Consider the following 14762-nt stretch of genomic DNA (forward strand, 5'->3'; position numbering starts at 1 on the left):
GACAAGGGAGAATCTTTCTACCATGGGTCGGTTGTTAATGCCTAGAAAAGTGAAAGCAACCCATTGGGGATATATTTGTGTTTATATATACAGGTAATATTAAGAAAATCATTTAGATGAAAGGGACACGTGGACGTAGTTGCCTACTTGCCTAGTTGGGTGTATCCAGATTGTTACATGTTGTTAATTAATAATTATGCGACTGAGTTGATGATTTTTTTTAACCATAATGAAACATTCTTATTCACATATTATCAAATTTTAAAATATTATTTTATTATTTAAATTTATATTCTATTTTTAATTTTGGTATTGTTACAATCTCTCATTATCATTATTCTTTTTTCCGATCATCACTCATCATAATCGTTTAATCTCTATTCTCGCAATCCCATCGATCGTCGGTAATTAATCAAATAAGGTTTGTGTAACTATTCCTCCTAAATCAAATTTTTATTAATCCCTCCCAAATACTAAAATTGAACCTTCTATAATAAAAAAACTTATCAATCAATCATTTTCAAAAGTTTGGATAGTCACAATTAAGTTTATATTTTAGAATATAAATTTAATAATAAAATAATATTTCAAAAGACAGAAAAAAGTTGTTAACTCCTCTGCAACAAGCCACGGGGTATTAATTAATTAAGTTTGAATGTGGGATTTATGAAATTCCAATTATACCATTGGTGAATTGGAATGATTCTCTAAAAGATACCTTTCTTCGGTTTTGGAGTTTCAGATGGCCTTCTTTATCATTCAATAGCTTTAAATAAACTGAACCGTCCTTTTCATTTTTTAAATATCTTAGCGTAACTTTCAATCATTCGCTTTTTATATATAACTTATCTTAAGTTTAAATATCTTTATATAATAAGAGCATCTCCGAACACTACTTTTGTTTGTTTTATGGAGTATTTTTCATTAATTTTTAAATATAAACAACGTAATTTTTATTCAAATCTAAAAATTTTTTTAAATTTAATGAAAATACTCTTTACTTATAAGAAAAATATTTAATGCAAGAGAAAATTAATAAATAAAATACATAAAAACTTGTAGTTTATTAATTAAAATTATGATTTAGTCAAATTTGACTCTCTAAATATGGAGAGTCAAACTCACTCTCTAATTTATATTTTAAAGATAAAGAGTCTGTTGGACTCTTATTTATATAGATAGACTCTTTATAATAAAGAATTTGAGTCATATAAAGAGTCATTTGCAGATGCTCTAAGATACTATTTTTGAGTAACCAAGACTAGGTCTACAATCGAACTGAATACGAACGAATAACCCTATTCGAAACTCGTTCGATAAGCATGAAAGACTGTTCGATAGCGATTCATGAAAACAGAAAGCGAAATAACTTACGAGAATCAACTGCAACTTCCTTGAATCTGGGTTTGCGAATTAAAACTGAAATCTCTCCCCTTTAGTCATTTATATTCTGTCTCTGTTTGTTTGATTATCTTATTCCCACCTAATTGCTGAGTGTTGAGGCGCTGGGGGTTGTCGCGTTGTCCAAGCTCAAAATTGCAGAAAAAATTATGGGCTGTGAACTATGATATGAGTGAGGCTGTCGCAATACACAAAAGGAAAAAGGTGGAATTTTGGGCCGGGTAAGGGAAAATGTGGAATTGGGTTTGGACTTTGGGTTTTTGTTTTAAAATTTGGGCTGGGCCTGATAAGGGAAAATGTGAAATTAGGTTTATATATATATAAAATGTATAATTGTGTATGTACAAAATTATTATCATACATATATTAATTATAAATTAAATATGTTTAATATGTTATGAAATTATCAAAATTATAAGTTATTATATATTTATTATTATTATATAAATTATCATAAATATTTTAAATGTTTACATTATATTTTGTATCAACACCTATAATTCATAGTGGAATGAGGGTCTATTATATATATATATATATAATATTAATTATATATATATATCTTATATATATATATATATATATAATTGTATATATACAAAATTATTATTATACATATATTAGAGGGTGTTTGTCTAAGCTTATAAGCTGGTCAAACTAATTTGTAAGCTCTAAAATTAAACAGACCTGTTTGTTTATAACTTTTTTGAGTTTATAAATTGAGCTTATAAGTGTTTATAAGCTAGTTTGATCAAATATATTATCACAGTATCCTTATTTAATTTTAAAATTCTATAGTATACCCTTGTTTAATGTAGTACTTTTTTTAGTCATTTTTATAATAAAATATACTTATAAGCCACATTTTACCAAACACGTCAACTACTTATCAGTCACTTATAAGTACTTTAACCAAACACGTAATTGTTTAAAATTTCAAATGCTTATAAGCTAAAATTAGCTTATATGCACTTAGTTGCTTATAAGCTCATTTTCATAAGCTCAGACAAACACCCCCTTAAATATGTTATGAAATTACCAAAATTATATGTTATCATATATTTATTATCATTACATAAATTATCATAAATATTTTAAATATTTACATATATATTTTGTATCAACACCCATAAATTCATAATAGAATGAAGGTCTATATGATCAATACATATGTGTGATTAATTTGTTATCTATAATATATATAATGTGTAATTGTGTATATGCAAAATTATTAAATATGTTAAATATATTATTAAATTATCAAAATTATAGGTTATTATATATATATATAGGATCATTACTGTCTACATATATATTTTGTATCAACACCTATAAATTCATAGTGGTATGAGGGTTTATTGTAATATATTATCAATACAAATGTGTGATTAATTTATATTTAATTAAGCTATTAATTATTAATTTTGTCATGCTATATATCACTTGATTATACAATATGTTATATTCATAAATTTGTCATATTATATTTAATTAAGATATTATATTATTAAATTTATCATGCTATGTATCACTTAGGGATACAATATATTATATTCATCAATTTACTATACTATATTTAACTAAGCTATTATATTATTAAATTTGTTATGTTATACATCACTTGATCATACAATATGTTATGTTCATCGATTTACCATACTATATTTATTATTTTATTAATTGAAATACTATCTTATAATATTTAATTATTGTTTACATTTGGAAAAATATGAAGCTATTATGTTATTGGATTTACTATATTATATATCACTTGATTATAGAATCTATTATGTTATTAAATTTGTCATACTATGTACATAATAATTTATTACTTTTAATTAAAATGTTATATACTTATATATTTAATTATTAATGACATTTGGAAAAAAAAAAAATCCAAACATATTATATATATACGAAAAACAAAAGTATTATAATATTTTATTATTGATTACCATTAAAAAAAATTTATCTAAACTAAACCAAACATAATATAAAAAAGAAAAAAAAAAGAAAATTATAATAATGCATACTTTGTTTTTCAAACATAAACGAACGAACAATCGAACAGATTGTTTACGAACGGATAGATCAGTCGAACGTATAATATTCGCGAACATAATTGAACAAACAACCTATGTTCGAACTCGATCGAACATATTATCGAACAAATATCGAATTATCCATAAATAATATCGAATAGTTATCAAACGAATATTGAATTGTTCGAGAATTGTTCAGTTCATTTGCAGCTCTAACCAGGACCGCAGATATTTTTCTGAATTGGGACTCAATATGCGACATTGTTCGCTAGAATCATTTAATTCTACGTTGTTTTGTTTTATATATACAATACAATATATTATAGATTATATCAACATAATCTCTCAGTAAGATATAGATCTATACCTTAAAAGTAATTACTAATTTTTTATTACTAAAAAAATATTTGATATATTAATTAAAAATAATAAATTTAATAAAAAAGAACTGATATATATTCCGAAATTTCACTATAATTTTTTTTTTTTTTAAATAATTGAGGGTATCTGAGCCAACTTACGTATATCTCAGCTAATCCTCCGGGACCCTAGAGCTACAAGCTGAGTAACAATTCTAGTGGTTACCTCTATTAGCACCCAAAATGGACTCTAATTCAGGACATTTTGAGTAATATATCCAAAAGTTTCTATTGAATCACTCGATCACCTATAGGTAGTTTAATATAAATAATTGTTATGCTTAATCAAATGTATTTAATTAAAAAACTATCAATAAGTTTCACCGTGAGAGGAGGAAAAAAAACTAGAGATGGCAATAGGCCCGATATTTTCGGATACCCTGCCCGGTCTGGCCTGAAAAGGCTGAGCTTTACCCGATGTTTGAGAGCTTGGGCTTGGGCCTGGCCTGATTTTAAGACCCAACCTCGGGTACGGGCCGGGCTTGGGTATGTCTTCAGGCCCGGGCCAACTCGACAATTTTAGTATTAATTTTACTAAATTATCTTTATACTATATATTTAATTACAAGATTATTCTCCATATATATATAATTTTTCCCAAACCCAAATCTCATCCCATTTGATGAGTATTCAAAAATAAATAAATATTTAAAAACTATTTTTAGAATTAAAAATATAAAAAAAATTTGAAATTTATAAATATTTAAAAAGTCACATTATAAAAATGGGCTGGGCCTGAGGTTACAAAAAACCCGTCGAGACGGGCTTGGGCCTTTGTCATGAGGTCGGGCTTGGGCTTGGGCCAAGGGGTACCTGGTTCTGTCCTAACCCATTGCCATCACTAAAAAAAACCATTGCTTCGAATGTTGGATTGGTTTTTTTTTTTTTTTTTCTCCTTTTTTCCTTTTTAATATTGGCATGTTCTTGTAGTTAATTAATGTGAATTAAATCTTCTTTTTCATCAAGAATTAATTAACATATATCAGTAGCACTCTCTATAAACATTTAAAAAAAAAAAAAAAATTCTTAGACTATATATTATAGGGAATAAGAGGACATAAACATTAAAGTGGGACGAAGATAAGAAGGGAAAGTTACTGAAAAGACCCTCTTTGAGGGGGCGAATTGAAAGCTAAGTACATTCAAAAGGGACTCCAAAAAATACCTTTCTCCCTCCCGTTTTATTTTTATTTTTCGTTTTTACCCCCATCTTTCTCATGCAAATATTCGTTTGCCATCATTGGCATGAAAGTGTGACTGTCAGCTTAGAAAATATCCCCTTTTTTTTTATTTTAAATAAAGTTTCTCGTACCATTAAACAACAATTTGTATCGTTAATCATATTACATTTTCATTTTACTTGGCGAAATGCCTTAATTCAATGTTTATTATTTGAGCTATTTAAAGGTAGTTTTGTTTAAATTTTGAAGAGAATTTATAGTTTGTAATGGAATTGAAAGATTTAAAGAAAGGCTTGGGGCTAAGGGGTTTGCTCCCCCTGTAGTCTCAAGTTCGAATCACAAAAACAGTTGTTAATATTGTCAGTCACGGATCATAGAGTTTGTCTTGTTTTGGAAGCTTTATTCGGGGTCAGGAGACTAGTCGAAGTGCGTGTAAATTGGTTTAGACACTTTCGATAAAAAAAAAAAAAAAAAGATTTAAAGACGGTTGAGTGTTTGATGTAGGTTTGAGACTGGGGAAAAAGGGGAAAAGGGTGCAGTGGTGAGAGTCCATTTTGAATGTGATCGTTTTCAATTCACGTCCTCAAAGACAAAGAGGGTCTTTGTACTTTGTAGTAATTTTATGGAATAAAGATCATCCGGACAATACTAAGCTAATGGGCCACGGGCTTCATGACACGAAACTATATCGGGTTCAAAACGATAAAGAATCAACCTTATTACGCCCATCATAGGACCAAAAATGATAAAAGGACGCTGTTTCTCCGTGACTAGTAACAAGAAAGAGGAGAGACAAGATTACATAACCGTTAGGAATGTTTATTTATTTATTTTTTATATTTACAGATATATGCTGTAAAATAGTAAAAAGAGGTTAATTGATTTGTAGGATTATATATTGAGTTAATGACTTTTTTCCACCCAAATAATGGCTTTAATAACACTTTTCTATCCACAAACTTTTAAAATTGTCACTTTACTATCAAAATTTATATTCTGATAGTGAACAAAGAGCAAACTCGGTTCAAACAATTAGAGCTTTTGAAAAAGGGAGGCTGATGAGTATTTTGGTGATTGAGATTGATCGAAATTTGACTTAAAAAGGGTGATTGTACAAACTCTAATCGCTTGATTTTCGACAATTGAACGATTTTGGTGAGTGATGATTGGGAAAAAGAACAATAGTGGTATGGGGTTGCAACAATGTCGGAATCAGAAACATAATATATCTTAAAAGTATGTGGGTGGAAAAGTGTCATTAAACTATTATTTGGATGGGGAAAAGTCGTTAACTCTTTTATATTTGTGATTTTATAAAAACAAAAATGGCCCATATCATAGTCAAGGAATACAGTCTGAAAGGATTGCTAAAAATTAATAAATTCTATGTTTAGATTTAAATGATACTTGGTTCAATCATCCCATAAATGTATCCAAACATGATGGTAGACTTTCCTTTTCTTTTAGTTGTTAGAATTTGATCACATTTTTCTTGCCTGCAATTTTGGACCGTACATCACCACGCCATCAACCAATAGCACCACTTTCCAAATCCAAAACAGCAAACTTTAGAACATTTAGAGGGCAAATCAGTAAAATCAGCACTTCACTAAAAGCCACAGGTACAGAGCCTTCACTTTCACTCTTTAACGGGCAACGATAAACAGTTGAGCGAGAAACAAAAGAAACTTTTGTTCTCTTTGTATATATATTTCCACATTTGTCCTCCTCAACTCCAAAACCAAACCTAACTGAAACCGTCAAACCGAAGTACGGGACCCGGCAAGAGAGAAAAATTAAAAAAAAAAAAAAAAAAAAAAAAAATGGTATCGGACTTGGAACTTATCGAGCGACTCCAAGAGTTCCTACGAAATTCGGACCTTAATACCACCACCACAGGTATAGTGCGCAGACAATTGGAGGAAGATTTCGCAGTGGATTTATCGGATAGGAAAGTGTTTATTAGAGAGCAGGTGGATTTATTTCTTCAAAGCCAATTTGAGAACGCACAAGACGACTGTGAAAATGAAGAAGAACATGATGATGAGGAGGATGATCAGACGGCTAAAGTTAAGTCAGAGGGAAGCGGCGCTTCTGATGAGGAAGAGGCGGAAGATGATGATGAAGCGAGTAACCGAAAGGGTCCGGCAAAAAGACGGTTAGCTATTGATAATTACATTTATTTTTAAGTAATGAAAGAAGTTTATGTTTACTAGCTAAACGATTGTACATTTTTAATTTTTAGTTTATGACTGATTTTGGATTAATTAAATAACTGTGTTGAGTATGTAGAGCATTAGTGATGAGCTATGCTCAGAATGAATTTTTAAAGTGTTTTGTTTTATTTACTGTCATAGTTTATTAAGTTTGTATATTTTTTAGTAAAGTTATGAATTTTAGTAATAAAGATATACAAAGACCAGCAAAAGTATGATTATATTCAAGTAATTCAAGGATATTTTTGTACTGAAAATTGTTCAAGGATTACTTGAGCTTTAAAAGGTGTAGGTAGGGTTACTTATATAATGAATTTTGATCAAGGAAAGTGTGATAGTGTTATGTTTCATGTTATTCTTTGCTTTATCTAGCATCAATAGCCAGAGTAAGTTATTAGTTATGAATGTAGGGGATTCTGTTTGATTTACTTTTGAAAATGGGAGAGAGATTTTGAATAACAAAACATTGAGAGAATCTGTTTTAATTTGAACAGGTCCTCAAGTAACCGAACCCAGTTGTCTATGATTGCCGTGGAAAACATTGCCGCCGGTTGGCCATTATTACGAAGATATTGTTCCATTATAAAATAAACAATCAAACAAATATTCAAGTTGCTTATTTGCAAGTTTTTCCATTTCTTTGTGATAGAGAATAGTAGATTTTCCTACCTTAATTGGTTGCCCAGGAACTGCTCCAACCATGGCTTTTAGGCTGCAGTTATTCTCTTTTTTATGTGGCTTTTAGATGGAAAACACGCCTTTTCTGCCTGTTTCTGGCATGTATTCTTTGCTCTCAGTTGCTTCTATGTAAAATATCACTTTATATGGTGAAATCTGCAATTTTTTTTTTATGCTTTTGAAGTGGAAATGGGCTGACCATGAGAATATTGAATCTCATATTGCTCAATAAAATGCTCAGGCATTATTCGAGTAAAAATTTTTCTCTATGTAGAAGGAAGAGGGTTATACACATTTATCGGGGATCTAAGGTTGAAATCGGTTTATTCAAGGGGCATATTGCTTATGTCATTTATTAGAAAATTTTCATCACTCTTAAACAACAGGGCTGCTCCTAAAATACATTGGCTGATTTATTGCTTATTAATATTTNCTTCACTAAAAGCCACAGGTACAGAGCCTTCACTTTCACTCTTTAACGGGCAACGATAAACAGTTGAGCGAGAAACAAAAGAAACTTTTGTTCTCTTTGTATATATATTTCCACATTTGTCCTCCTCAACTCCAAAACCAAACCTAACTGAAACCGTCAAACCGAAGTACGGGACCCGGCAAGAGAGAAAAATTAAAAAAAAAAAAAAAAAAAAAAAAAATGGTATCGGACTTGGAACTTATCGAGCGACTCCAAGAGTTCCTACGAAATTCGGACCTTAATACCACCACCACAGGTATAGTGCGCAGACAATTGGAGGAAGATTTCGCAGTGGATTTATCGGATAGGAAAGTGTTTATTAGAGAGCAGGTGGATTTATTTCTTCAAAGCCAATTTGAGAACGCACAAGACGACTGTGAAAATGAAGAAGAACATGATGATGAGGAGGATGATCAGACGGCTAAAGTTAAGTCAGAGGGAAGCGGCGCTTCTGATGAGGAAGAGGCGGAAGATGATGATGAAGCGAGTAACCGAAAGGGTCCGGCAAAAAGACGGTTAGCTATTGATAATTACATTTATTTTTAAGTAATGAAAGAAGTTTATGTTTACTAGCTAAACGATTGTACATTTTTAATTTTTAGTTTATGACTGATTTTGGATTAATTAAATAACTGTGTTGAGTATGTAGAGCATTAGTGATGAGCTATGCTCAGAATGAATTTTTAAAGTGTTTTGTTTTATTTACTGTCATAGTTTATTAAGTTTGTATATTTTTTAGTAAAGTTATGAATTTTAGTAATAAAGATATACAAAGACCAGCAAAAGTATGATTATATTCAAGTAATTCAAGGATATTTTTGTACTGAAAATTGTTCAAGGATTACTTGAGCTTTAAAAGGTGTAGGTAGGGTTACTTATATAATGAATTTTGATCAAGGAAAGTGTGATAGTGTTATGTTTCATGTTATTCTTTGCTTTATCTAGCATCAATAGCCAGAGTAAGTTATTAGTTATGAATGTAGGGGATTCTGTTTGATTTACTTTTGAAAATGGGAGAGAGATTTTGAATAACAAAACATTGAGAGAATCTGTTTTAATTTGAACAGGTCCTCAAGTAACCGAACCCAGTTGTCTATGATTGCCGTGGAAAACATTGCCGCCGGTTGGCCATTATTACGAAGATATTGTTCCATTATAAAATAAACAATCAAACAAATATTCAAGTTGCTTATTTGCAAGTTTTTCCATTTCTTTGTGATAGAGAATAGTAGATTTTCCTACCTTAATTGGTTGCCCAGGAACTGCTCCAACCATGGCTTTTAGGCTGCAGTTATTCTCTTTTTTATGTGGCTTTTAGATGGAAAACACGCCTTTTCTGCCTGTTTCTGGCATGTATTCTTTGCTCTCAGTTGCTTCTATGTAAAATATCACTTTATATGGTGAAATCTGCAATTTTTTTTTTATGCTTTTGAAGTGGAAATGGGCTGACCATGAGAATATTGAATCTCATATTGCTCAATAAAATGCTCAGGCATTATTCGAGTAAAAATTTTTCTCTATGTAGAAGGAAGAGGGTTATACACATTTATCGGGGATCTAAGGTTGAAATCGGTTTATTCAAGGGGCATATTGCTTATGTCATTTATTAGAAAATTTTCATCACTCTTAAACAACAGGGCTGCTCCTAAAATACATTGGCTGATTTATTGCTTATTAATATTTTAAAAAAAAAAAAAAAAAAAGAACAACAGAGTTAATGGTCACGATGCTGATAGTTTTTAATGCATGTCCTTCAGCAAAGTTAATTAGAATGTCTTTGCATTCAAATTAACACTAAGACCAACCATGTCAGTGCATGAAATTTTTGATGTTGTTTGTAAAAGAAAGCTTTTTCCTTTACTTGTAAAACACTTATAAAATGGTGTGTATCATGAAAAGTTGTTCAAATATAGGTTTGGGAATTTATACTATAAACAATATTTTACTTTTTAAGGGATCTTTGACTTGCAACTGACAAATAAACTCTAAATCTCTATGTAATTTAGTATTTTTTAGTGGTTAATCTGTTGAAATACTTTTCTTTAGCCTGGAAGAATTGAATGTGTAAAAACTGATTTTAGATTTTTTGTTTAGAATTTTAACCTTGGTATGATAGGGTTCACAGCATGGTCATCTTTGCAGTCTTGCAAATTGTATTGTTCACCTCTTGTCAGTGAACTTGTAAGTGTACTTAAGATGATACTTTTGTTATGAAAATTGCTTCCTTGTTTTATTTTCCAATTTATTTATTTATGACCAATAACAATTTAAGGAATAGCTTCAACTACATTGGGATGGATGCTTGAATTGATAAGAGGCCGCACCTGTGATTAAACTTATGGTTGCTTTATCTTACAATCAGGTCTAACAAGCTTAATAATGAGGTCAAGAAAAGAGGGGGCGGTTTTAGCAAATTGTGTAGTCTTTCTCCCCAACTTCAGGAATTTTTGGGGGTGCCTGAACTTGCCAGAACAGAGGTATATCTACTGGGTTATGGAGAATTTACTTTTGCTTTGTTATCTGTTTATCTGATCACTTAGAATTATCATTATCATTATTGTAATGATATGTTTATCTTTGTTTCAAGGTTGTCAAGCAAACGTGGGCCTACATTAGAGAAAAAGATTTGCAAGACCCGAGTAATAGGCGAAATATTATTTGTGATGAAAGACTGCGTGCCCTTTTTGGTGTCGATACAATCAACATGTTTCAAATGAATAAGGCCCTATCTAAGCACATTTGGCCCTTGGATTCAGATGACGGTATGGATCTACATTATTATGTTGGTTACATATCTTTATGCTGGTACCGTTGGTCCCTTACCTATTAAAAATTACAAAGAAAAAACGAACAATTGTTCCAAGCAGTGCTTCATTATTTTTGTTTGCTCTTCAATAGTTGTGAGTGAAAATGATGAGAGTCAATGTGAAACTGGCTACAATTGTATCAATTTAGGCACCCTGCATTTTATGGTACCGTTAAAGCATTGAAAGGAGAGTTTCTAAATCCGATTTTTGGTGTTTCTCGGGCAATGAAATTTAGCTACATGGGCCTCAGTGTTTTAACTAAACCAAGATATTGAATCTGTTGCTTTTTGCATCAATTTTCTCTTAGTGTTTTACTATGTCTGTCTATGTCGTATCACTTTATAGAATGTGTACAAGACTAATTATTCTGTTTTCTATGGTACAGTTGTTCAGCCCAAGTCGACACCAAAGGAAAAGCAACGGAAGCAAGAGAGAGAAGAAGGTAGAATCAGAAAATTCGGTTTACCTTACAATTTGATATGTTGTTGCAGATGTTGCTTCCTGTTGAAGCTAAAACATAATCAGATTCTGATCTTGTCATCACCATGTGTATCCCCTCCTGCTGTTATGTCTCACCACTCAATTTTTATCATCCTTATTTAATTTGGATTAAGAATTTTTCTTCTTTCCATTTTCAGCCGTATTTCATGTGGGTTTGACTAGGTTATTCATTGATTGTTTAATTGACTCAATCTTTTGTTAGATTTGGTGTGAAGGTTGAGACATTCTTTTGTTAATTTAACTTGTTTACCATGTCAGATTTAGATGAACCAACAAGAAAGGAAAAGCGACAGAAGGGAGGAAAATCAGGTTTTCTTGCTCCTCTTCAACTTTCAGATGCTCTAGTTAAGTTCCTTGGTACTGGAGAAAGTTCATTATCAAGGTCTGATGTTATAAAGAGAATGTGGGATTACATAAAACAAAATAACCTCCAGGTATTCCACCTTAGGAAAATTTTCTTTATATCATGTTTTCTGTAACTAGTAGTGGTATATATTCATGTCTCACATCTTTGGTGCCCCCAGATAGTCTGTTGTCCATCCATTGTATATATTCCTCGAGTATTTTTTGGTAGCATAAGAAGTCCTAGATATCACATCAAACAGTCACTTTTTGTTTGAGTAAGCTGTGAAGTTTGATACTCTACTAGATCGAGAAAGTAACGAATACTAATTAGAAAGGGGTTCATCTATAACCACTCAGAGCTTGTATGTATATATATATATTTTGGGGGTTGGGTTTTGTGGTGTCAAAATAAACAAAAGGAAATGTATTAATAATGAAGAAGAGTTACAAAAGTGGCCTGGATGTCCACAATAGCAAAAACTTGTGTGCTTTGAGTCAAAAACCGTAATGGGCAATTAAGTAAACTGGAAAATGAAGGGAGCATATGGACTATTAAAAAGTTTTTCGGTCTGATATTTGACCATCTGAATTTTTGAGAGGTTGTCAGTTCCGGAAATTGTTTTCATAATGATAACTGTGATGCACAATTACTCGTAGTTAGTAGCATTCTTACGGATGACTGAAATATTTTCAGAGCTTTATTCTTTTTTATACTAATTTTATCATATTACAGCTAAAAAGGCTGCTTGTTATGGTGTGTAAGAACCTGCACAGTGAATGTAAATTAAATGAGTAATGCTAGGTCTACAATACAATCTCACAACCCTCGACATGATAGTTTGTCACTGGTCAGCTTGCAAAATAGGTCCCGCGTGCTTGTATGGGTTCCATTACGAGGGTTACAAAATAGCTAACCAATGACGAGCTGCCACATCGGGGGTTGTGAGATTGAGTTGTGCGAGCTGCCACATCGGGGGTTGTGAGAGTGTGGACTCAATCTCACAATCTTCTCTCACAACCCCCGACGTGACAGCTTGTCATTGATCAGTTTGCCAAATGGGTCCTGCGTGCTTATATGGGTTTCACCTGTCTATTTGTGAGCTAACTAATGACAAACTGTCACGTCGGGGATTGTGAGAGAAGGTTGTAAGATTGGATTGTGGACCTAACATTATTAAAATTAAATTTAGAACGTCTGGCGTTGTGATAGTCTTTGTAATTACTACCAGTTTTAATCTTTGAAACTGTTCTTTGTTTACTTGTGAAGGATCCGTCTGACAAGAGGACAATATTATGCGATGAGAAGCTGAAAGAACTTTTTGATGTGGACTCTTTCCATGGCTTCACCGTAACCAAACTTTTAGCAGTTCATTTCGTGAAGAGTTAGCAGTGAGTTACTCCTATGTTCTCCTTGTTCATCTCAAGAGAAATGGGAGTTTTGAACTTTTTGTTTTTCGTTTCTTTAACTTATTTTTGTCTTTTCAAGTTCCAGCGACAGGGCTATTAGAAAATCTAAAATTCAATTTATTTTTTTACCCTTGCGTTTCATGTTATATTTTACCTGTGTTTTATAGATGGATTGTTCAAGGTTTTTGTTCTACTCATCCTCCTGATCGGAAATTCTGGTGAGTGTTGGCCATTTTTAGTAGATATGCAAAAGAAAAAGAATAAGAACAAATTCTGTGATCCTAATGGGGCCTTTGAACATGACTGTGTTTTTAAAACAAGCTGGGCGTAAGTCTAGGAATCTGGTAATGGAATAACAAAATTCAACTTAATTTTGCATGTGCTGCTCCATAAGTTTTCCAAATTGTTGGTACCATGTTCCACCGCCGTCAGACCTTGATCATTGATTAATTTAAATTTGAGGTACAGTTAAAATTTAGTGATCAATTTGAAGACGGTAATATCCCTAGAGAATCCCATGGATAGTGTGTGTGAGAAATATATGAAGCAGAGTGATGGTTGTGTTCCTCCAGCAATTAAACAAGAATCATATGTAGAATATAATGTTGATAATTATAAGAAATAAAAAAATTGTTTGTTTGTTTTTTTTTTTTTTTTTTTTTTTTTTTTTTTATTTTTTATTTTAATTTTATTATTTTTTTATTTTTTTAATTTATAAATTGTTTAATTTATTTAAAAATTTAATTGTGATATGATTCCAACACTCAAGATTTTGGTTGAAAAGAGCCTTAGATTCCGTTCCGATGGTGCATAATGAAGACACATGGGATGGTGAGAAATTGATTGTCGTTTTGCATTCAAAAAGCATCTCTTCAAGCAATCGCACGGCAATATAATTCTTAAAAGGAATCAAATATCAATCACTCGCGAAAATCAAAACGTTAGTACGTTTCATTTCCCGAATAGAAGCCGATATTGATACGTACACCACACAAGGACAAGCAGAGGAGTAAGAAAATAGTACAGTCATCATCTCTGTGTGTTTATAGTCAAAAGTGAAGCGCCACGTTTCGATATACTGATGAGGATGACAACTGTTTCTTAAGGTTGACAAGACAACCAAGGACTATCTTACTGTATCTCGTCATAATTTTAGTGCTACGTGTCAATCGTAAATTTAGTTTGGGATGGGCACCCTAGCCCCCCACAATCAATTCACCATGCTTTACCCACCCTTCTTCATAATCAATTTTAACTATTTATCTGTGTATACAAATAAAGTTAAGAGGATTG

At 31.5% G+C, this 14762-nt stretch overlaps 1 protein-coding gene across 2 annotated transcripts; it reads left to right on the forward strand.

Moving 5' to 3' along the window:
• Nucleotides 1-6718: 6718 nt before the first annotated feature.
• On the forward strand, nucleotides 6719-13633 carry LOC116134085 (upstream activation factor subunit spp27-like). Of its 2 annotated transcripts, none has more exons than XM_031419753.1 (6): nucleotides 6719-7201; nucleotides 10772-10886; nucleotides 10997-11171; nucleotides 11602-11658; nucleotides 11976-12151; nucleotides 13330-13633. In XM_031419753.1, the coding sequence occupies exons 1-6, from the start codon at nucleotides 6867-6869 to the stop codon at nucleotides 13447-13449; spliced, it is 978 nt and encodes a 325-aa protein (XP_031275613.1). In that variant the 5' UTR covers nucleotides 6719-6866; the 3' UTR covers nucleotides 13450-13633. The 2 variants fall into 2 exon arrangements, with proteins under 2 accessions (XP_031275613.1, XP_031275612.1); XM_031419752.1 differs by lacking the exon at nucleotides 6719-7201 and adding an exon at nucleotides 8590-8924.
• The last annotated feature ends 1129 nt before the right edge of the window (nucleotides 13634-14762 follow it).

This window comes from Pistacia vera, unplaced genomic scaffold (genome assembly GCF_008641045.1).
Source record: "Pistacia vera cultivar Batoury unplaced genomic scaffold, PisVer_v2 Contig282, whole genome shotgun sequence".
NCBI lineage: Eukaryota > Viridiplantae > Streptophyta > Magnoliopsida > Sapindales > Anacardiaceae > Pistacia > Pistacia vera.

Excerpts from the sequence above, each read along its gene's own strand:
- LOC116134085 (XM_031419753.1), top strand. The coding sequence starts at position 6,867 with ATGGTATCGGACTTGGAACTTATCGAGCGACTCCAAGAGTTCCTACGA. Across the intron at positions 11,659-11,975 it reads GAAGCAAGAGAGAGAAGAAG|ATTTAGATGAACCAACAAGA; the intron begins GTAGAATCAGAA and ends TTACCATGTCAG. Across the intron at positions 12,152-13,329 it reads TAAAACAAAATAACCTCCAG|GATCCGTCTGACAAGAGGAC; the intron begins GTATTCCACCTT and ends TTACTTGTGAAG.